The sequence below is a fragment of the Rattus norvegicus genome, chromosome 2 (genome assembly GCF_036323735.1).
Source record: "Rattus norvegicus strain BN/NHsdMcwi chromosome 2, GRCr8, whole genome shotgun sequence".
Classification (NCBI taxonomy): domain Eukaryota; kingdom Metazoa; phylum Chordata; class Mammalia; order Rodentia; family Muridae; genus Rattus; species Rattus norvegicus.
Genome location: NC_086020.1, coordinates 173,248,332 through 173,270,732, shown reverse-complemented (window position 1 = coordinate 173,270,732; position 22,401 = coordinate 173,248,332). Strand labels below are relative to the sequence as shown.

General features: G+C 44.3%; 1 protein-coding gene across 2 annotated transcripts in view; it reads right to left on the bottom strand.

Annotated features, from left to right (window-relative positions):
- Gatb (glutamyl-tRNA amidotransferase subunit B) overlaps positions 1–22,401 on the bottom strand; it is an 86,583-nt gene that overhangs the window by 44,412 nt on the left and 19,770 nt on the right. For both annotated transcript variants that reach the window (XM_063282121.1, NM_001399231.1), the window contains exons 3-8: positions 14,319–14,432; positions 11,765–11,963; positions 11,219–11,341; positions 5,033–5,146; positions 2,977–3,061; positions 1,266–1,310 (exon numbers count right to left, since the gene is read on the bottom strand). In XM_063282121.1, coding sequence (XP_063138191.1) covers positions 1,266–1,310; positions 2,977–3,061; positions 5,033–5,146; positions 11,219–11,341; positions 11,765–11,963; positions 14,319–14,432 — 680 coding nt within the window. The remainder of the gene's footprint in view (positions 1–1,265; positions 1,311–2,976; positions 3,062–5,032; positions 5,147–11,218; positions 11,342–11,764; positions 11,964–14,318; positions 14,433–22,401) is intronic.

Below are 22,401 nucleotides of genomic sequence, written 5' to 3'. Positions count from 1 at the left end.
GCTAGCAGGGAGGCAGTGAACCTGTATATAACAGTCAGTTCAGGACACTGGACAAACAAATGCTCAGAACAGACAGCAGTGAGTGAGGAATCCCAGTGTGAACTATGGATTTCAATGAAAAAATAAGAGCAGTATTGGTCCACTATGGTACTGCAGTAAAGGACATAACATGAGTGGTGGAGGACTGGGAGGAAGTACATAGACCACTTCTAACAACACTTCCCACTCAGTGCTGCTCTAAAACACGGCTGCTCATAATCAGATGGGTTGTAGTACTGCACTAATCATATCAAAGAAAAAAATCCCTCCGATCTGTACCAGCATTGTGCTCCCTCTGCCCACGAGAGCCATTATGTAAAAACAGGGTAGTACTCATCAAATGCAGGGAGAACTAGATTAGAGATGCCAGTCATTCCTAAACATGGTACCAAGTCTCAGACAAGGCCAGTCTGTTCTCTGAAAGCAAGGGTGACCCCAAAGGGAGGCTTCTTGAGACCCACTGCCATCTAACATGGGGCTCGAGCAGAAGCCAGTGCATGCTCAGTAAGAAATTACAGGGAGTGGCAGGATGGGAGAATAATGATGTCTGTGGAACAGCCTGAACCTCGACGGCCACTATAACACAATGTCCCTGCCTTAACAGGCGTATGGGCACGGGTATGGCAATGAAGATACGTCATACTCCACAAAGGAAGGTGAATTCAACAACTCTACTGTTAACGCTTAAATCTTTGTAATCTGCTGAGCTCTATGAGAAAAGTAAAAGGGTCAATTTATAGTAAGCCTATCCTTGTTATGTGTGATGGGAACACCTTCTGCTACACAACAGCCCTCCTGGTCTAGGAACAGAACCCAGAACCTCCTCCATGATAATGAGTGCTCTCCTGATGAACTAATGGCCCCTGATTTGCTTCTCTTGCATCTCATTGGATGCAAGGGGCCCTCCAATGACAGACTGATCTCTTTTTACATCCGCCCAAAGGATTTCAATGCAGTACAGGATCTATTGCTGAACTAAGCCTTGGCCCACCCTAGCTTGCCACCCTCTTGGTGATTACACAAGCCTGCAAACAGATTCCTTCCAGCCACTGTCCTATGAAACAAGGCTCTACAGCTAAGAAGTCAGGAAAATATCACTTCTCCTAGTTTACACATAACATAAGAAATCCTGATTCCCATCATGTAATGACAACAAGTGATTTCCAAAGTCCGCCAGCATCATTATGCTGACTTTCCCTCAGATACATGCTGGTGCTCTGCATCACCTGTAGTCTTGTTTCCCTTCTTTGTCTCTCATTGGCATGGTGCACCTGCAACAGAGAAGACAGCATTAAACAAACACTGCATGAGGCCTGGCTAGACCATGCAGAGAGGGGCCTTACTGTGGGCTGGAGCAAAGCATTTCTTCCAAAGGCCACATGCTAAAGGTTTGGTCCTATTAAGAAGTTAACAGGAGAAACGTTAAAAGTGTTAGAGGGCCCAGTGGAAGGCCTTTGGGTCATTAAAATAAGCCCTCAAAGGAGTCTGTGGAACCCTGGTACCTCCCTCTGTCTTTTGTTTCCTAGTATGTTACTTTCTTCACTCTTACTAAACACCTGGTAGAAATGGCTTCAGAGGAAAATCACTATTTATTTTAGTTTGTAGTTTCAGAAGTACTAGTCCACCATGGTGGGAAAGTATGGCACAGCAAACAAAGGAACAGAAATACAGAAACAGACAGAGTACGATATACACCCGAGGACATGTCTGCTTCAGTGAAACATTCCTGCATGTGTCTGCCCCAGAAAAACTCCATCCAACACAACTGAGTCTCCAAAGAACCCTTAGCTTTTCCACTTTACATGCCCCCAGGGACCTAGTCCTTTAACCAGGCCTCACCTCTAATAATGCCATTCTAGGACTCCACAAAGGGATTAATCATTCATTAAACTAGGGTCTCACGGTCTCTGGAAATGCCATCAGACATACTAAGAGGTATGCTTCATTAATCAACTTAATAATCAAGACTGGGCAGCATATTGACAATGAAGTAAGCAGTGTGGCTCGGCCGTGTGTCTGGGATCTGATGTGCCACTATAGGCCAAATCAATTACAGACTGAAATCTTTGAAACTGTGAACCAAAATTAACCTTTTCTCTTTGTAAGTTGAATAGCTCAAATATTTGTTATAGTTTAACAGCTGACTAGCATAGGGTTGTCTCAATCAAGGACAAGCAAATTCAAACTTTTCAGATTTCAACAGGAGGCATTTACATAAATATAAACAATAACAAAGGAAAGAATGCTCAGACAATTTTGTTTTAAAAAAAAAAGCAGCAAAACAACATATCTGATGTGGTTTGAACAAGAAATGTGCTGAGACTCTGGTATTTGAACACTTGGTCCCCCAGCCAGCAGTGCTGTTTGGAGGATGTCACTGGGTGTGGGTTTTCTGAGTGCATAGCTTTGGCACACTTCCACTTTGCTCTCTTTGCTTTGTGTTTGTGGTTGAAGATCTGATCTCCCAGTTTCCTTCCCAGCTCCACCCACTTGCTGCTATGGCTCCCTTGCCTTACGGACGCTGACTCTGGAATCACAGCTGAAGTAAACATTCTGTAAGCTGCTTTTCATCATAGAGTCTTGTCAATGCAATAGGAAAGTAACTGGTACAGTATCCTGCCTCAGCTCTTAGCTCTTTTCTACATCAAGCTTGGGCTGTAAGAAGTCTGACGCATTATTTAAGAGAATGAAGTTTCTTGCCACAAAGCAGGCAAGCTGAAAGCCAGGAGAGCCTTGGACCTGAGAGCAAGCACTTCTGTGTAAGTCTGCATCAGCTGACTCAGACCCCAGCAGACCATGCTCGTCCTGTGGGGTGCAGTGGGATGCAGTGGTCTCTTCTCTCATGGCTACAGACAAGCTAAGAACCTTTGTCACATGGTCCATGGCTGAGCCCCAATCACTGAGCTGTGGCCAACAGGCTTATCAATACAAACTCACCCCCGCTTATAATCAAATGAACGGGTTTCATTCAGAATTTCACCTCCATTTTCAAGTTCGGTGATTTGCCTCTGAATTTCATAGTCTATGAAAAACATAGCAAGTTAGTATATTTTGAGTATCTTTAATCCACACAGGCAATAAGTAGAAACCATTTTCAATCGTTAAGTTAAAAAACAATCAAGGTCATTCTTGTGCAGGCTGCATTTTCTTTTCACTACTGGGAAGGGCCTTAAGAAGCTTGTCTCTTCCCTCTTCTCTCCTTTTTCAGATACCTCAATTCGGAGAGATTAACAACCTAGTACAGACTGTATACACTGTGGTAGAAGGGCTGGGACTACTGTGTAGGTCTAGTGATCACAGATATAGAATTGTGGCCATTAGGTTCATGATCCTGTGACAACCAGCAGATGAGCCTGCTAAAACCCTCCATAATTTTACATAAATTATGGGTAAAAATGTATGAACACCTTTAAGGGGAATACAGCATTTTCATTTTATTTTCCAATCAACACAGCCAAACATAATCAAAGTGCAACTGTTAAGCTCCTTTGAGAAAGTAAGCATTCCCCAACTCCCCACCCCTCATCCTTGCTCAAAGCTCAACCCTTTAATCTAAGCTGCTAAGAGGTAGCAGACTTATCCATTTGTATTCCTCCTGTCACCTAAGTGTTCTCCCTGACTGACGTGAGATGATGGCTAAAAGGTTCAACAGGATTTGGAAAAACCTTGTGGGAAAATTGCAGCCTTGGAGAATTAAACCCATGGTGCCAGAGTTTTGGTTCTGCTAGGCTGTTTGAATACAGGTAGAATTCTGACTGTTGCTCCAGAAGGCACTTACACAACAAAGTTAGGGACAACTAAAAAATACCTAGGACTCCTCTGTACACCATTGCAGACAAGTCGTAAGCTCTGCCTGCCTGTTGCTGGGTCACTGTTACCACCTTTTAGATCAGTGAAGTCCTGAACACTACATGTCCAGGGTGAAAGCAAACTTCAGTCTTGTCTGCCCCCTCACCCCTCTGATGACTTCAGAGAGCTGGCTGGGTCCCTTTCAGAGACTCCTCACACTTATCCCACTGCCCCATGAGTTATCCCTTGAACCACTTTAATGTTCTCTCACAATATATTCCTCTAAGTGTCTCTATTAAGATTGACTATCATTTTGGGCTTGGGACACAGGAGTTTACACAGATGAGAACAACATCTCCTGAATGGTTTTAATCCTTCCCAGAGACCCAGAGCCGTTTACACATCTTGGCTGCAACAAGGTGATCACAGTCCTTTCGGCCGGCTTGCTTTCAGTGTACCCGACAGGACTCATTCTGGCTTTAAAGACTAACTTTGAGTCTCCTGAGATGTCCTCCCCTCAGACTCAGTCTCTAACTTCTGTGGGACTGCCTCTAGAGCTAGCCTGCTCTATGTTAGCTCTTATCATACATCTGTCATCAGTGAGATCCCCACTGTGTGCTCTAGGAAACCAAGTGCAACAGTACAGGCACATGCAGTCTATTAGCTGCAAATGGTAAAAAGGAGAAAAACATTAACCAAATAGACTATATTCAGTCTAATGAATGAATTGACATCATAAAGTGAATGATATATGGCAGTACAAGCCACTATAGTTTGCAAATCCTCTCAAAGCAGGTGGATTCTATTTCCTTCCCCATGAGTCTGGTCTGAATTTAAGATGCCTTGAAAAAAACTGTGTCAGAAGTGACACTATGTGAGCAGAGTTCCAGAATTTAGGACTCACGTGAACTTTGATTCTTCTGCCTAGACCTTCCTGGGATCATCTACTGACAACTGGGCCATACAAAGTAAGGACAAAAGACCATGTGGATGGAGAGGCCTCAAGTCCGATGTGATTGAGGTCATCTCAGATCTTTGCTTCTGCTGCTGTGACAGTTTCCAGAGCTGCAGGCATGAGTGGAAGCAGGTCCAATAGGGCCACTACCTGGTCCACAGAACTGTGAAAACTAGAGGTTGCTACTAAGCACTGTTGCACACACTGTTATAAACAAGAGGTGACACAGGGGTCCAAACTGACAGTCACCTATGGCTTTGGCCAAGAATCTGAGGCTGTTGAGATTCTTTACTTCAGTCCGGACGCCCAGGGCTTCTCCAGGATGATGTACCGATATATTGGCATCCACTCTCAGCTGACCCTCTGGAAGGAAAAAGTAAAAAAACTGTAGACATTCTTTGAAGCAATAAGGTTTGTAGGGTGGGCAGATGTCAACGTAAGTGGTATCTAACTTGATTTTCTGTCCAGTTAGAACAATCTAGCCTCAGAGAACATAGCTGTCCATCCAAAGCCAGTCAGAGCTATGTGTAAATATGCACTCACAGACATTGGGATGGACTGAAAGAATCAATTTGGTATCTGTGTGCTAAATGAGAACAAGACTATTAAAACCAGAGGTTCTCTCTGCAGTTCTACTCTACAGTTCCTTTCAAAGTGTCTAAACTGGGTTTGGGGGAAGCCTCAAAACTGATTATGTCACACACACACACACACACACACACACACACACACACACACACACACACACACACACACTGCTCTCCAGGAATCTCTGTGTTTTTAGGAGATTTATAAGACAGTCCTTGAGAATTTACAGATCAAGGGCAGGAGCTGAAACCTGAGCTGTTTCTTTCCCTTCTCAGGCACTGTAACGGGTTTCCTTCCACAAACAGGCATCTGAAGCTTTCCTGGTTATCAGGAGGATTAGCTGAAGCAGAGACTATGAGTGGGATGGGTGGAGTACGAAGATTACAGATGTGCACCTTATATTTAGCTTCCATGTTACTATCATTCTCTGCCTCCCCTTAGGCTCAACCTCCAAGAGAACATATAAGTGTCCTTCCCTCTACTAGACAGTTTCTTCAGGACCTCCCTGGGGAGGTCCTGTAGCTTTGCAGAATATAAGGAATCTATGTCACATAAAAGAGGAGACTGATACCTACTGTCAACTAACTTCTTTGTTAAGACCAGTGTGAAAAAGCCCCAATTTTCAATCACTTCTTGCCCTCCGAGGACATGGACCTTACGAGTACTCTCTTCCATATAGCTTACGAATCTTTCTCAGCATTCTCTCTGATATGTGTACATGTAATAGTGTTTATTTCTCATTAAGAAAACAAACAGAAGCCCCAAAACCTATTCCCATGAGCCCAATTTTCATGCTATCAGTCATGAGCCATTTCTCTGCTCTCCCTCTAGGCAAATCCTCTCTAACAATTTAATGCACAAAGTGACTTCACTCCCTTACTCCAGTTGCAGCCTAACCCACTGCAGCCTGGCTCCTGTCCCCAATCTCTGAAGATGCCATTTGTCAGGGGTGCCACAACCCCCTTGGTGCCAGAGCCAATGGACAAAGACACATTCTGTTTTCACCAAACTGTGACATATAAATTAATCCTTCAGTTTTTTTCCCTCTGTCTTTTGAGACAGGGCCTTATTACATAGCTGAGGATGGACTCAAATTTGTTCTGCAGCACAAGCTGGTCTGGAACTCATAATCCTCCTGTGAGCCAGGGCTTCCTGGTTTCCTTCCTTCTTGAAACACCATTCTACATCAGCACAGGTGGCTTAATGCTATCCATTTTCCTGAACACTCAATTTCTATTTTCTTTGCTTGTGTCCCCTTTCCTGTGAGAACACAGAAGTCTCTTCTTTACTCATGTGCTCTCCAGAGTGGCACACAGTTCTAATAACATCTGTGTGCTCATGACGCCTGAGTCTCTGAGGGCAGACTTCTCCTCTGAACCCCACTCCAGGCCTGACAAGTGTTCCGGTTTCCAAATCCTGACTCTTGGCCTGTCCTTATCTTCCCATCTCAGCTAGCCCTCTCTCTAAACTTCCTCGAAGTCACCTTTGCTTTTTGCTCCCTGATCTCCACCCCAGCCTGCCATGAATTCTTAGGACAGTTCTGTCCTAAGAACTGTCTTGAATCCACCCACCTCTCCATCACTGTGAGGCAGTGTCAGCTTGAACCTGATCTCTCATTCTCACATGGGCTGTTTTTCCCTTCTTGACCTGAAATCTACTTTCCATAGGAGCAATAGTGGGTTCTAAATTGTAAATGAAACTTGGTCTTTCTCTCCCTTGAATTTTATCATGATTTCCACATCGCCTGGAAGATTTATATTTCTGACTGTTCTCCACTTACCTGTCACCTTGGTAATCTTGGTGGTATTTTGTGAACTCTTTTTCAGGCCAGACTCTTTGACTTAGCTATTTCCTGGAAGCTCATCACTTAGTTCTAGGCTGGCTAAGGCCTTGAATCATTCTTTAGTTCTTAACTAAACAATCCTGCTGAGTGGCCTATAAAAGCAATATTGCCACTTTCCAAATTATTCTGGCACTGAGAGTCGTTTATTTCTTTAGAACAATGATCATAACTATTCATGTTTTGCTTGTTGATGTGTTTCCTGGTGATGGTAAGGCTTTCACAGCATAGACAAGGCCTTTTCAAGAACCTAGAGCTAGGTGTGACCCACTGTTGTTATCCAGTGAGTTAAACCCCATTGAATGATGAATTCCAGCACACTGGTGATCCCCTGAGCAGTAAGCAGGCTGACTGGTTTCTGTCTCACTGTAGTGAGACCCAGGTGAGTCCTACGGTTTTGTCTAACTAGTGCTGATCTACAATTGCAATCACATGAAAGGCCCACTACACCCAAAGGAAAACCGCCCAAGTACACTGAGCTCTGCATGGCAAACCTCAAAGCTTGGGAGACAGATTAAAAAAAAAAAAACAAAAAAACAAAACAAAAAAACCCTCAAGGGAATGAATTACTAGTCACTTTTAAAGATGGCTCTTTCATGATTTAGAATTCTAATTTGGAAGAAAAATAAAGGCATGAATTTTAGTCTCTCCCAGAGAACACCACACTACATAAATGTCTGAGGAGAATCACTTAGTATCCTGTCGTGTTGAAAGAGAGTTCGCCAGCCTGGATCCAGATATAGTGTCAGACATTAACAAAAGATACTCTACCTCATGAAGACAAAAATGCCTTTTAAACAAATTAAGTCAAATTACCTCAAGTACATGAAAGCCTTACCAGTCAGGTTTACCTCTGTGCATTCTGTCCCACTGGGGGCAGGGGGTTCTTTCCTGTGTAAGGGTCTCATCAAGCTCAGTTTCTATCTTCTCCAGGTAGATATCTGTTAACCTACACACGATACCACTGAGCACAATGTGGGAGTAGTCACATTCTCCTTTTGAAGCACATTGCACAACAAGAATAAAAACTGCAATCTGTGGGCTCTGAGGCTCGGATGGGGAGGTCTGTGGAGTCATTCTGGCTGCTGAATAATCTCCAGAACTTACAGAAGACAATGTGGGGGGCAAGAGTGGGCAAAACCTGTTTGTAGTGCTGGGATAGAACCTAGGCTCACACATGCTAGACAAGGGTTCTACCACTGAGCTACATCTCCAGCCAAAGTGATCATAAGACATATTCATCCAAGTAGGTGGAGATGCTATAGACTTACTACTGTTGCTGAAAGTGTGTGCATGCGCCCAGCACAGGCCTTCTGTCACATGTGCAGCCTCACAGCCACCGGTGTACCAGTCTCAGTAGTGCAGTGCTAACAACAGAGGCACTTAGGCACTTCTGCAGCACTTCAAACTGCCTCTCTACCAGAACCCCAGCTCTGACTCCTGGCTTCTTTTTCTCTTCTGTTTCTTCCTTCCCCCACAGAGCTATTAGAGAATGACTTTTAAAAGTGCTAAAAGCCACAGGCTTGGATTCTAACTCAGATCCAGGCTCTCTGTCTACACACATGCTTCAGCACCTACTTATGCAGGTATCTACAGCAGTAGGACACCAGCTGGCTATGCCTGGGGAAAACGATACCATGTATAAAGAAAGGATGCACACTTGGGCTCGGGTGCAGTGCAGACACTTCTAATGAGTCTTAGACTCTCAGCCTCAGTCTCTTTACTTGTAAACAGGCATATCACCATCTTTTTATGTTACAGGATAAATATAATAAGCACATACTAAACATTCCAACTAGTAGATAGTATTAGTGTTGGAATACTTCGTGGTTCTACTTTCGTTCGCACTTGGATCAACACACTGGTTTGGGGATCTCTTTTAACAGCAGCAACATGCTGAACATGAGAAAGGAAGAACTCAGACACTAGGCTATGAGGGTCCATGTTCATCAGCAAAACTACCATAACAGGCTAAATAGAACCCAGAACAGTTCACACTTCAGTCCATAAGCATCAAGGTCTTGAGGGGCATGACTTCAAGAGAGCCTTCGGTTCCGAGTGTAGCCTCCAGTGTTGATACAACAGTCTGCATTTAGGCTCAAAAAATGCTAATGGCCCAGAAGTCAGACTCTTGAACCTTCCAGGCAGCCCAGTGCTCCAAAGCACTTGAGCTTCTTGGCTGCTCTACTGGACAGAGCTCATCTAGTATGTGCAGTGCCCTAGGAACAAAGCTGCTGATTTGTGTTGAAAAGAAACACAAAGTGCAGACAGTGTCACAACAAATCAGTCGCTGCTGCCACTCACTCATGAGCTCTTGCCTTTGTGGCTTCTGTCTTCACTAGGACCTGAAGGGGACTCTCCCTCAACCCAGGCGTCCTTGCCTTTATGGCGTCCCTCTTCGACAGGACCCTGATGGGACTCTTCCTCAGCTAACAAGCAGCCTGTTCATTATCTCATGGGTTTGCGGGAGGTAAGCACATGATACAGAATCAATGCTTAGAGCATTAATGGCTAATGCCCATCCAAACTGCTCACATTCCTTTAGGTTCTGTAGACAAAAAGCAGCCTAGTGATAAGTGGGAAGTAGAGAATTCCCTTATTCCTACATGTCTAACCTTTGTGCCACTCACTCATGGGGCTGTCTCTCCGGCCTTTAGTTTAAAGATGAGGACAAATAAGCAAGCTTGGTCTTCGGGTCTCACTTGTGCTAGGACTCCTGAAGTTACAATTTATCATTTGTAAGATGTTCTTTGTGACAAGCACGGCATTAGAACTTCAGAAGGCCCTGTGTAACATGCAAACATACCGTGTGACGTGACAAGGGTACCCACAGTACTAAGCACCAGCAGGCAGATGGACATCCTCATTAATGACACTAAGTGCCCACTGTGGCTGCTGTAATGTGTGTGCTATGGAAACAAGACGCTTGTATTCTGTTAGGAAGGGCCTAAGCATGATGCGAGTTTTTACAGTCTGTAAAAGAGGAACATGGGGAAAACCATGGGAGACATTCCCTCTCAGGGATTTAGGGACAGCAAAGGAACACTGAGCAAGGGCCATGATAAAGTTGTCATGAAGAAACAAAAGTCAGCAGACCTAAGATTTAAGTAATGTTTAAGACAATTTCACTTATGTATATAATGTAATTTCGTCACACTCCAGACCCAGGAGAACAAGGGTCTCTCTGCTTGGACTTAAAGATCAAGGCAGTTTGGTATAATTTTGTCTTTCTGTAGTGCTGGGAATTGAACCTAGGCCTCACACATGCCAGGTAAGCACTCTACTGAGCTGTATCTCTAGGCCTGTGAAATCATAACTTTATTTCAGAGCCAATAAACTAGCTTTTCCTATGCACACATAGAAAGTTTTACTCAGGTTTTAAGATAATATATTGGGTTACTGTTGTTGTTTCTTGAGACAGGGTCTCACTGTTTTGTCTTCACTGGCCTCAGACTCTCTCTGTAGACCAGGCTGGCTTTGCACTCAAAGAGATCCACCTACCTCTGTGTCCAGAGTGCAGGGCTTAAAGGTGTTTTAATTGTACAAATGAATGGAATGCCATTTGATATCTTACTATTTGCATCCACATACCTAAGCATGTATAATGTATAATCAAATCAGGGTAGCTCATGGTTCAAGGTAAATAAACATTTTGCAAAAGAAGAGAAATAGATCTTCCCAAAATAACAACAGGCTATGTGTATAGAACTCACAAAATATGAAGGTATTTATGAACAATGTTCTGTTCTGAAAGGTCTGATCACACCTCATGATCTCCACACTTGTCATGGAACGAGGCGGGAGAAGGTAAATCTTGCCTCTTGTCTTTCTGGCTCAAAGTGTATGCAATGTTGTCTGTGTCTATTTTTGATTTGAGGCTCATAAAAAGACCACCAGAGGAATTTTAAGAGGGGGAAGGAAAATGGGGTGTGACAGGCCAAATGCAGAATGTGCCAGAAGTGAGAGGAGATGACAGGGAGCAGGGACAGTGTCCATGCAGCTCCTACCTGCCATGTTGGCTTGGCTGGCGCCCAGGGCTTGAAGGATCAGCTGCAGTTCCCTGACAGCGAGGGCTGCCTCTTCTCCACAGCAGAGGTCAGGCTCCAGGACCACTTCAAGAAGGCCAATTCCTACCAAAGAGAGGTGAGTCACCTGGCTTGGGCTTCACAGACTCAACAGCTAAGGAGTCGGGAAATCTTGGGGAAACTTGGCATTAATGCAGGACCCTCAAAGCAGACCCTCCTTCCCCCACTTCTGAAACTTGTGGATTTTTAACTTTGGCTCATTTCTTAAGGATGTCCAGCTGTGGTTGTGACAGGGTGGACAGGTCTGTCTGATTTCAGGGCTGAGTATTGGCAAGCCTAGCAGTGAGCATGGTTCAGGCCATGCTCTCCCATCAGCTCTGCTAATACCAACATGGGTATTTTGATCTCTGTCAGTCAGGCTCCGGTGTCTGCTTTCTCAATTGGCTTGAGAAAAGTCTAGAAGGGAGGAGAAGCGCCTAAGACCCCAGAACAGAGAGGGTTGGAAGAAGCAGGGCAGACCCATCCTACCAGCTCTGTTCAAATCAATGAGTGTCTGCGACCTCAGGTCATCATGGAGGCTTTTGCCACTGTCCTGCTCCAGTTGGATCTGCTTGATCCTCACTGTCTTGGTGGTCACCTGACTGTGTTTCTTCCCTAGATAGATACTGTAGGTCAAGTGTCCATTGGTAGCAATCGGGAGCCTCTGCTGGGTGATCTGGTAGCCGGCCTGCTCGGAAACAAATATGGATTTAGTCACTAGTCCAGAACTGAAAGCTGGGACTCACTTCACTTTTAGTTTCACATCATAAAGGTTTACTTGAAACAGACCCAAATAATGGGAGAAACAAGGAGACAAAAAAAATGTACTTTATACATCGCTGGCATAATTAACCTGTCTTCTTCTGGCTTGTCCCATTACCCCACTACCCACCCAAAGTCTCTATGCCCCTAATAATGATGCAATTAGTAACACATCCTACCTTGCTTGCTGCAGTCCCATTTTGGGGACTAACAATAATCTCATTGTCAGAGCCCCTAAGAGAAGAGTTTATTGTTTTCATTTAGCTCATTAGCCTAAACTCTGCATCTCATCACCAGGATCCTGCTGAGCCCCTTATCAGGGAATGCTGGCTAAGCAGTTAGCCATCCACTTGCAATATGGCCTACAGCAACTGCCAATGCGTTTTAGCTTGTTTGAGTTCTGCTCTTACAGGTAGGCAATCATGCCAACTGTCCTTCCCTTGTTCCTCTGGCCAGAAAGTGCTATGGTATGAGCACACTGGGCTAACGGATAGCAGATAGCATGAAATAACTGGTGGCTGCTGTGAGGATGTGTGTCCCTCTTTCTAAATCAGTGGTTCTCAACTCGAGAGTCACGACCCCTTTAGAGGATGAACGACCCTTTCACAGGGGTCGTCCAAGACTAACGGAAAACACAGAGTTTATATGACAATTTATAACAGTAACAAAACTACAGCTATGAAGTAGTAATGAAAACAATTTTATGGTTGGGGGGGGTCACTGCAACATAAGGAGCTGTATTAAAGGATCTCAGCATTAGGAAGATTGAGAACCACTGCTCTAAATGGAAAAGAAGAATTACTTTCAAACACATGCTGAGAATACAGAGCAATGGAAAGACTGAAGATAAACAGAAAAGAGCTAAAGCATCTGCAGTACTTGGGGACATTGCTGCCCTCATTCAATCCCTCAAGCCTATGTAGTTCAGGCGAGAGGGGGTCACGGGCATTGCCTAAAGCCACACACAGATGCAGGAGGTCCCTAAGCCACAATGGTCCAAGTCTGTACCTCTCCCTAGTAGGCCAGTGAAAGGATTCTAGAATTTCTACATCCTCATACAATCAAGTAGACATTTCAAACCATAGCACGCTTAATACTACCCTCAAGGTTTCTAATGCAGGAGGCCAGGAGTGAGGTTGGAAATTTGTAATCCTAACAAGACTCTGGGAAATGTTAACACTGGGTGCCCTGGGATCACACTTGGGGAACTGTACCAAAGGCTAACTCCCTATCTATGCTCAGATAAACCTTCATGTATAAACCTGAATTCTGGTCCAGGTTGCTGGACAAAACACTAGGGCACCTTGCTAAGTCTGAGTTTCAGATAGACAACAAATTCACTCTAGTATCAACACGTCCTGTGCAGTATCATAACCATCTGTTCTGAACTACTTAGTCCAGAAGAACAAGCTGCAATAAAGCATTCCCAGTGTGGTATGTGAGTCAGGTAGACAGGGCTCATCTGAGTACAGAAAATTAAACATTTCTTTAGGTTTTATACAGCAGAGCTTGTGGGAGGACTGTGGGGGGGGGGGTACAGGCTTCTACTTGGTCTACTTTTTATTTATGTACTCACCACCAAACCCAACTCTTCCAATCTTCAGTTCCAGGAGAAGGAAGCGTGGCAATGTTTATTGCTATTTTTTTAATAAATCATACTCAGCTATCAGAACATCTGATTGAATGACACATTATTTTCAGAAACTCATTCACCATTTCAGTTTCAGCTCTCATTCGCATTGACACCACTTTAAGAACCTTTCTAAATTGGGGGGAAAGCAGGTAAATACTGAGTTTGCTGCTCACCTATAGTTTGGGCTCATTTTAGCTTACTACTCTGCCACTACTGTCTAGTTACTTGCTCCTTGGGAGATGACAGTGTCCTTATTAGGAACGTCTACATGAAAGAGGCACAGTCTTCTAGTACTTGCTCTGACAGTGGGCACTAACAGCGGCGTCAGCCACAGGGCTAGCCTTTGTCCTAACAGGCAATTAGCACCAAACAGCATGGCTGGGAGAACCTGACAGCACTGGTCTCTCCTGGGCCCTGTTCAGTTATGAGTAAACCAACAGAAGGACAGGACTAAGCAAGGAGTCAGCAATCAGGACAATCACATCCAGTCTAGTAAACACCAGGGGGCCTCTCCTTCATTTAGGGCTGGCCAGGACCTCCTGCTGCGGACGGACAGAGGGCTGATGGAAAACTGGAGTGGTGTTTCCACCCGGCAAGGCAGGCCCCAGTGCTGAGAACTTAGAAGTGCAGATCACATAGCATACTCACCGGAAGGTCTGAGTAGAAGTAGTGCTTCCTGTCAAACAAGGACTTCTTGTTTATGTGGCAGTTCAGTGCTAAGCCAGCCATCACTGCGGCTTCCACACACCTCCTGTTGAGAACCTTTACAAACACCACATGTTTCTTTTAGAACCACAGCCCAAACACATGCTCTGCTTCTATCTGATATCACCCCTGAATATTCCACTGGGCCCTTCAATAGGAGTTATCTGTTTCTCTGTATGGCCAGCGTTGCTTCACAAGCTGCTGACTGAGAATCAGGAACATGCGTGCAGCAGGGGGTCCCATTGGATATTAAAAAAGTGCCATCCAAGGGACCTTGCCCATACGCAGCATCAGAGAAGAGTTTCAAAATGCTCAGTAGAGCAGTTACTACATGGACTAAATGCCCTTTTCCTCTCTCTGCAAACAGAACCAGGAGCTACTCAGTATCTATGTGAAGCAGTGGTTTGTGAGGGAAGGGTCCTGCTGTGGTGAAGTGTGATGTGTAGAGGAACAGAGGGGATCCAAGAGGCTGATGATAAAAGAACTTTTTTTTCCGCAGGCAGGAAAAAAAAAGAACAAATTTGTAAGAACAAAATAACCACAGTTGTTTTGTCAGGGTCTGGGGCACTTTCTCTCGCAGGCATGGCCACCCCCCTCAGAGGTCCTGGCATCAGTGTCCTCAGTGCCTTGTGCTCTAGGCTTTGCAAGGCCCCTGGAGCTCTTAGGTTCCAATGGACCCCAGAGACAACTAGCCACGATCCCAGTCCCAAGGTTGGGGACAGCTCTGGAGGTTACAAACTAGATAATTACTGTAATCCAGTAAAGAAGACAGCTAGTTCTGGATTTGTGTCTACGCTCCACCCCTTCTCTGGTCAGCTACGAACTGTCTCAGCTTTCCAGAAAGGAATGTGATACATACCTTGCAGACCAAGGAACACCTGGAACACCTGCCTACTCCAGCACAGGGACTCAATGGCTTATTAATAACCCACTGTACTCCGGGAAGATCTGTGAGGCTACTGAACCGGGGAGATGAGATAAAGTTCTGCATTCTAATGGAAGATCTGTGGTATTCTCTGGTATAGTTAACATTTCTCTGTAATATTATACTTAGCATATGACATAGTATTTATTATCTACCAGGTTAGTTTAGGTGATGTTTTATAGTGAGTTTTCACAGTAATGATTTTACTTCAACCTTTAAAGAAGAAAATTAGTACTACCCCAGTATTTAGGATACAGAAAAGCTAAGCTCCTCCAAAGAGACCTGAGAGGCTTGACCTGGGAGCCTGGTGGTAAGTGAAGCCAGCTCTGAAGCCAGGCTGCCCTTGCCTGGGTGGCAGCTGGATCCCTGTAGCTCCGGTGGGGACTGGCTTTCTCAGCTGAGAAGATGAGAACTGACCAGTCAGACAGACTCGGAAGGGAACGGTGTGACAAAATATAGACAGATCTCTAATACTGGCAAAATACAAGCTCCCAAAGGAAACCCAAACAAATTCCCTCGGAGACAACATTGACATCATACCCCCCTTTCTCAGAATCTAAGAAAGTCACCAATGGAGCCATCTTCCAGCATTTCCCAGTTCTTCACTCTGGGTCTCTTAGTCCTGTCAGCCCTGTAATAATGGCTTTCAAGGAAAGATGTGCATGGGGCTAGGATGATCTAATTATCAGTGCTTTCACGTGCCAGTGTCTGACATCTCATGGAACTGTTGTTATTGCTATACTAATTGAGCTGGGGAGAGCTCTGCCCCACCTGAGCCTGGTGACAGGGGTCAAGGCACACAAGCTATAATAATTGTGGAGCCCCAGCCCTGAACTGTGCTCTTTCTGAGGCTGGGGCACAGCCTGTCTGGTAATACAGTTTCCATCTCTCTGGTCTACATCTGATTTGCTGGCTGCCTCCCACTGGTTTTCCAACATCTGATTCCCCTTAATCTGGGCCCAACATGTTTCCTCCTCTAGGCATGGAGGTCACTCTGTTCTGACCATACACAGCAAGTTGCCTGTTCCTGGTACCAGGAGAGAGTCTGGAGTTGTGGGTGACCACATATTCTCACTGTGTACTTATCAAGTACACAGGCACTTTATAAGCCATCAATTTCCAAAGAATAAGACTGCAGTAAAACACACAAACTTAGAGTGATATTGAATATACTTTAATCTTTTTCTGATGATTTAGGAGCCTTGAAGTGCTTCAGGGTCAGAATTATAACCATCAATCGCCACGGCACTACAGCAGCACAGAGGACTAGTAAACAGAGTACCCACTAAAAGAATGCCAAGAAAAGAGAATCTATGATGATCTTAGTCAAGCTGCTTGTGACAGATGGAAGGCCAGGTCAGCATGTTCTGAGGATAGAGCGAAAAATGAAAAAATTCAACTTGAGCTGTCTTCATTCCAAAGTATTTCCTGAATGTCTATAATGTACCGAACATCAGGGACACAGAGATAAATAGGACTTTGTCCCTGTCCTTGCCCTTGATCAACCTGTGGGAATGAGACAACCCTGCCTTTTTCAAGCCTATTTTCCATCACCAGGGTAATGCTGTTAAAAATTTATCTTGTCATATTCTGCTATCAAAGGTCTCTCTACAGTCCAAACATCCCCACAACAGAAGGCCCTGCTCTGACATGTTCTTCCCATGCCCTGCCCTAACCTATGGCTCAGTTCTCCTTTACAAACCTGTACACACCCCCCTTTCGTGCCCTGTAAGAGCTTACTGAGATGTCACCACTCTGTAACATGAATGCTATCCTTCCCATGCTTCAACTGCGCTCCATTTGCGCTTGCATCACAATATATCAAATCTGTTCCGTGTAGTTCTATATGATCACAAATTTCATGAGAATGGGAACTCTGTCCAGCCCTCTATCTCTGGACTCTGCAGAAGCTGAAGAGTGGTGCTCCATCCATGTACCCTGAGCTCAAATGAGGATGAAGGCAACTGCAAAGTCTCACGGTGGCAGCGATGGCTCTTTCAAAGTGCACCTGCCACCTCTGGCTTTCAAACTTGTTTTTGGAACTTCTCTAAGTGACAAAGTGATTATATATGACATGATCAAAGGAGTAGCCTGAGAATGCAAACAACCAACTTGTACCAAAGCATGTTCCAGAGTCTTCATTCCGAGACAACAATTTCAGTGACTGTAAAGAAGATAGGACTAGTCCTACCATTCTTCTGTGAGAATAAGTCAGAAATCCTTGGTACTCAGACACACACCTTTCTAAGCTGAGCCTTCAGAGTCCCCTCGGTGTCAGGTATGACCCGCAGCAAGCATTTACCATGTACTGGGGTATGTCAGGAGTCATGGACAGTGCATACACCATGCCCACTTGTCATGTTGTCTTCCTAGTAATCTGAGGGTAGATACTGCCATGTTATGTCTAGTCATGGGTATTGAAGGACACATCAAGATATGGTAATTCAGTGTACACAGTAAGAAGCAGGACAAGCAGGAAGACTGCAGAATTCAGACTTTAACTACTACGTCAACTCTGAATCTTCAAAGGACAGAGTGAGTTAGTTTTAGCTCTTAAATCTACATTTGACACAGCCTCAGAACAGCATCCCAAACAAATCCATTATAGGCACTCAAGGTGACCACTGCCTCTGATGTTTTATTTCTCCCAGCTTCTAGCTCTACAGATCCAAATGCTGAGCCCCACAGGCGCGGCGTTCAACTTTCTGAAAGACTTGGTACACCGTCTTCCACACGTGGGAGGTTTGCTGACAGGTGGGCCTGTGGACTTCACAAATTAACAGAGATGTCCCACTTCTGACACAAGAACTCATACCATGACGTCTCAGCTAGAAAGTTGATCTTTCATGGGAAGATAAGGAAGCTATGATAGCCAGAGTGGGGATGAAATACACAGTGGATGGGTACTCAACAAATTTCATGCTAAAGGAGAGACTGTGAGGCTCTGAGTCTAGAAAAGGAAATCAGGAGTGGTGGGTAATAAACAGGGATACTGACCAGTTAGTTCCTAGAACCATTGATTTGGCTTGTCTGTAAAACATGAGCAGCACTGTAGCCATACTATTTTTTTATACATAAAATAAATATACCCAGCTCACAGGGCAGAATAAACAACCCAGAAACATGCCTGGGCCTCCAAGGAGAGGCTGTGAGCACAATGTGGCCAAAGGTCTAATCGTGTGGGATTCACTTAGCTTAACTAAACAAGCAAGTTCTGCTCCCTGAGTTCAACAGACTTTACCTGCTGTACTTACTGCCAGGCACATGTAAAACAGTCACCAAACTCCTCCATATCCTCACCTCCCTCACGCATCTTCTGGGAGTCCAGAAACCCCACCCTCCTCAACCAAGGCTCCTGCTTCTTACCTAGCAAGAGCCTGCCCTGAAGGTCTCCTCCTACGCTCCCCCGCAAGAGTAGCCTTTGTAGAATCTGTGTCCAGACAGCTCCTCTGCTTAAAGTTCTGCTTTACTGCTCCCATCACCAAGTGCTCAGAGACTCTTCAGAGCCTTAATGATCCTGCTGAACTACCTTTTAGCCCTCTTGGTCCATTACATCTACCCAGCACTCTTCACTCTGTACAAACTGCTGCTTCCAACACCCTTGGATGTGTGAGGTCTAACCCATCGCTACTCCAGTACAAGCCTCCTTCTTGGCTCCCACAGCCCTCGGAGAAGCACTACCCCTTTATAGGCTGAATTCTTAGGGGACAATCGTATCATTATGCTTGGTTCTTCTTTTGCCCCATCACCTAAATATAATACCAAACTGATTAAACATTAGCTAAGACGATGAATAATTTAACATTCCCTTTATCAACATTCCAATGACGATAACTATGAGATAAAAGCAAAGCTATTCTAGAAATGTATCAGTAAGGAAATGGAAAATACTCTTAGCATGTAAAATAGAACAAATTTAGAGCAAAGATTTCATTACACAAATGACAGAAGGGTAGAGGTGCCAAAGAGGACACATGATACAACTAGGGGGAGTTCCCCACAGCAAAAAGTCACCACTATCCTAGGGCTGCAGGGACAGAGAGGAAAGATGAGGCTACTAGAGAATACTGGGAACATGAAAGATTTGCTTCCCAGGAGCTGGAGAGCTGCAGGCACAAAAAACGATTCCACAACACACACACACACACACACACACACACACACACACACACACACACACACTCACTCTCTCTCTCTCTCTCTCTCACACACACACACACACACACACTCTCTCTCTCTCTCTTACACACACACTCTCACACACACACACACTCTCTCTCTTACACACACACACACTCTCTCTCTTACACACACACACACTCTCTCTCTCACACACACACTCTCTCATACACACATGCACTCTCTCTCACACACACACAACACACACACTCTCTCTTACACACACACACACACACATACTCTCTCTCTCACACTCTCTCACACACACACACTCTCTCTCACATACACACACACATACTCTCTCTCATATACACATGCTCTCTCTCTCTCTCACACACACACACACACTCTCTCTCTTACACACACACACACTCTCTCACACACACACTCTCTCTTACACACACACTCTCTCTCTTACACACACACACACACTTTCTCTCACACACACACACTCTCTCTCACATACACACACACATACTCTCTCTCTCTCATATACACATGCTCTCTCTCTCTCTCTCTCACACACACACACACACACACACACACACACAGAGCAGGGATTAGGGGGCTGGGAAAGGCAGAAAAGGAAAGAGAAGCATCTACTGCTTCCTTCCTCTTAGCTGCTATTTTCAGCAAAGCATCCCATTGGTCAAACCTAGCTAACCCAACTGGCATTGGCTCTCGCTCTGTACCAGGAAGATCAGGGGAATGGGAGGCATGAATCTGGATACAGGCTTTGAATGTAACAGTAAGCACACACTTCTCCATCTACCCCTATGGCTTTTTCTTTTGATAAATAAATAATAATAAAGTGTCATATTCTTGAGTACGTTCAGCCAGCATAAAACTAAAAATTCTGTGGGCTCCTTTTTCTCATACTGGAAGAAAGGAGTGATGAAATGCTACTGATTTTATAGGGAACATATGTAGCTCCTCCACCTGTTTGAACTGAATGAACTCAAACTGACAGAAGAAAGGTTTGCAACCTACTCAAATTAATTCTCTAGAGTTTGAGCATTTTTATGGGAAATGATATTAATTATAAATATAGTTCATTAAAACTATCTCTAGGACCTATCCTGGAAAATAGCTGGGATGTATTTCAAAGGAAAAATGCAAATCTTTCAAAAAGTCTGCAACTCATACCATTCCTCTTGCAGTCCTCATCTGCCTTTATCTGGTCAGCCCATGACGTTATGACACACGTAATCCAATGAGTACCATCAGTACATCCTTTGAAAGTTGAGGCAACATAGCATAACTGTGTCTTCACTGAAAATCCAGCTACTGAATTATTAAAATAAAGACTGTAAGGTGATGTCTCCCCAAAAGCCCAAATGGCAATTATTCTGTGAAATTTACGCTATAGATGACAAATCTAATAATTAGGATTATGTTTTAATTTATGGACAGAAGGTAATTAAAATTTATTAAGTAAAAACAAGGCAGTAAAATGGTCCATTATTGCTAACCATAAATTTGCCTCAAAGAGTGAACTTCCTGATTCATACAGACAGCACTTGTCCTCACCGCTGAGCTCTTTTACACAGCTCTAAACCAATACAAGAGCTCCCTGCTACCATAAGTAAACTCTGTAACCTGTCACTCAGTGGTGAAGACAGTTAACTGGGAATCTGACCACTGCAAGTACTGGCTGGAACATAGTACTGGATACACGCACAGATACTCATATAGCTTATATATGTTCTTGATGCTTAGCACAGGCAGAAGAAAATTCCCTCTATTGAAGTCCCTCTTTAAGCAAGGTGGGAAATCACTATTCACCCTGTGGAAAGAAGATGGTGTATTTCTAGCTATCTTATACTAGCTCTACCCCTCACAGGTAGTCAAGATGAGGGTAAGAGCAATGCTTTGATCTAAAGTGCCAGAAGCCTCATTTTTGTCTCCTGCCTCTGCCAACTTGCAATCTCAGGCAGCCCACAGCCAGATCATAACACTGCCAACAGCCTGGCTGTGGGCACTGGAGCACACTCTCCTGCTCTTTCCTGGGTTACAAGATACTACAGTCTGAGATTAACCCCTAGGGATTTAAGCAATGAAAAGCAATCCTTGGGCCAAGTGGGGAGACTGCCCCCACTTAGGTTAAAAAGAAATAAAAATAGGAGAGGGTAGTGGAAGGAGAGGAAGGGCCGACTGTGGGTTATAAAGAGAATAAACAAATTTAATAATTGAAAAATAAAAAGAATGCTCTCACAACACTGCCTGGTTATCTTGCTTTCATGTTGGCGTTCGAAGTGTTGGTTTAGTCTCATTTTTGCCCAGTTACCCCAGTTAGATGGGAAAGTCAGAGAGTGGCTGACAACTAGTAAAACACAAAACTGGGTATGCAGGGTAATTGGTTTCTGCCTGTTTTCTTGGGTCTTCAGCAGTCACTGATCTGGTATTACCCTCTGACACTGAACCTGCTCTCAAAGCAGACTTTTACAAAGTCTTGAAACAGGGCAAACTGAGTCAGAGAAACTTGAATCTGAATCTCACTATCACTGTGCTATTGCTCCATGACTTTTACAAGTTACCTGACTTCTCAAAGTCTGTTTCCTTACCTGCCAAGAGAAGAAATCTTTATTTTGCAAGACCGTACCATACAGCAAAATGAAAGACATTGGTAAATAACTGGAAACCTGGTTTTAGAAAGGGAGCATCAATAAAGGCAAAGGGAGCATCAGGAAGATCCTTTGCTTGCAAGCTCTTCAAAGATACCTAGGGAATCTAACAGGAAAAGGTTCAGACAGCTCCAGAGATCCATTAGTTTGCATTCGCAACCCACAGAAAGGTCTACCAGGTGTCACAGTTATAGATTATGTCAACATATATTATGCTAACATCCCCTTAAACGAGGGCCAGCACGTTTTGTGATGCTCTCTGTGCTACCTCTAGCAGAACAGATACCGTATTCTGAAT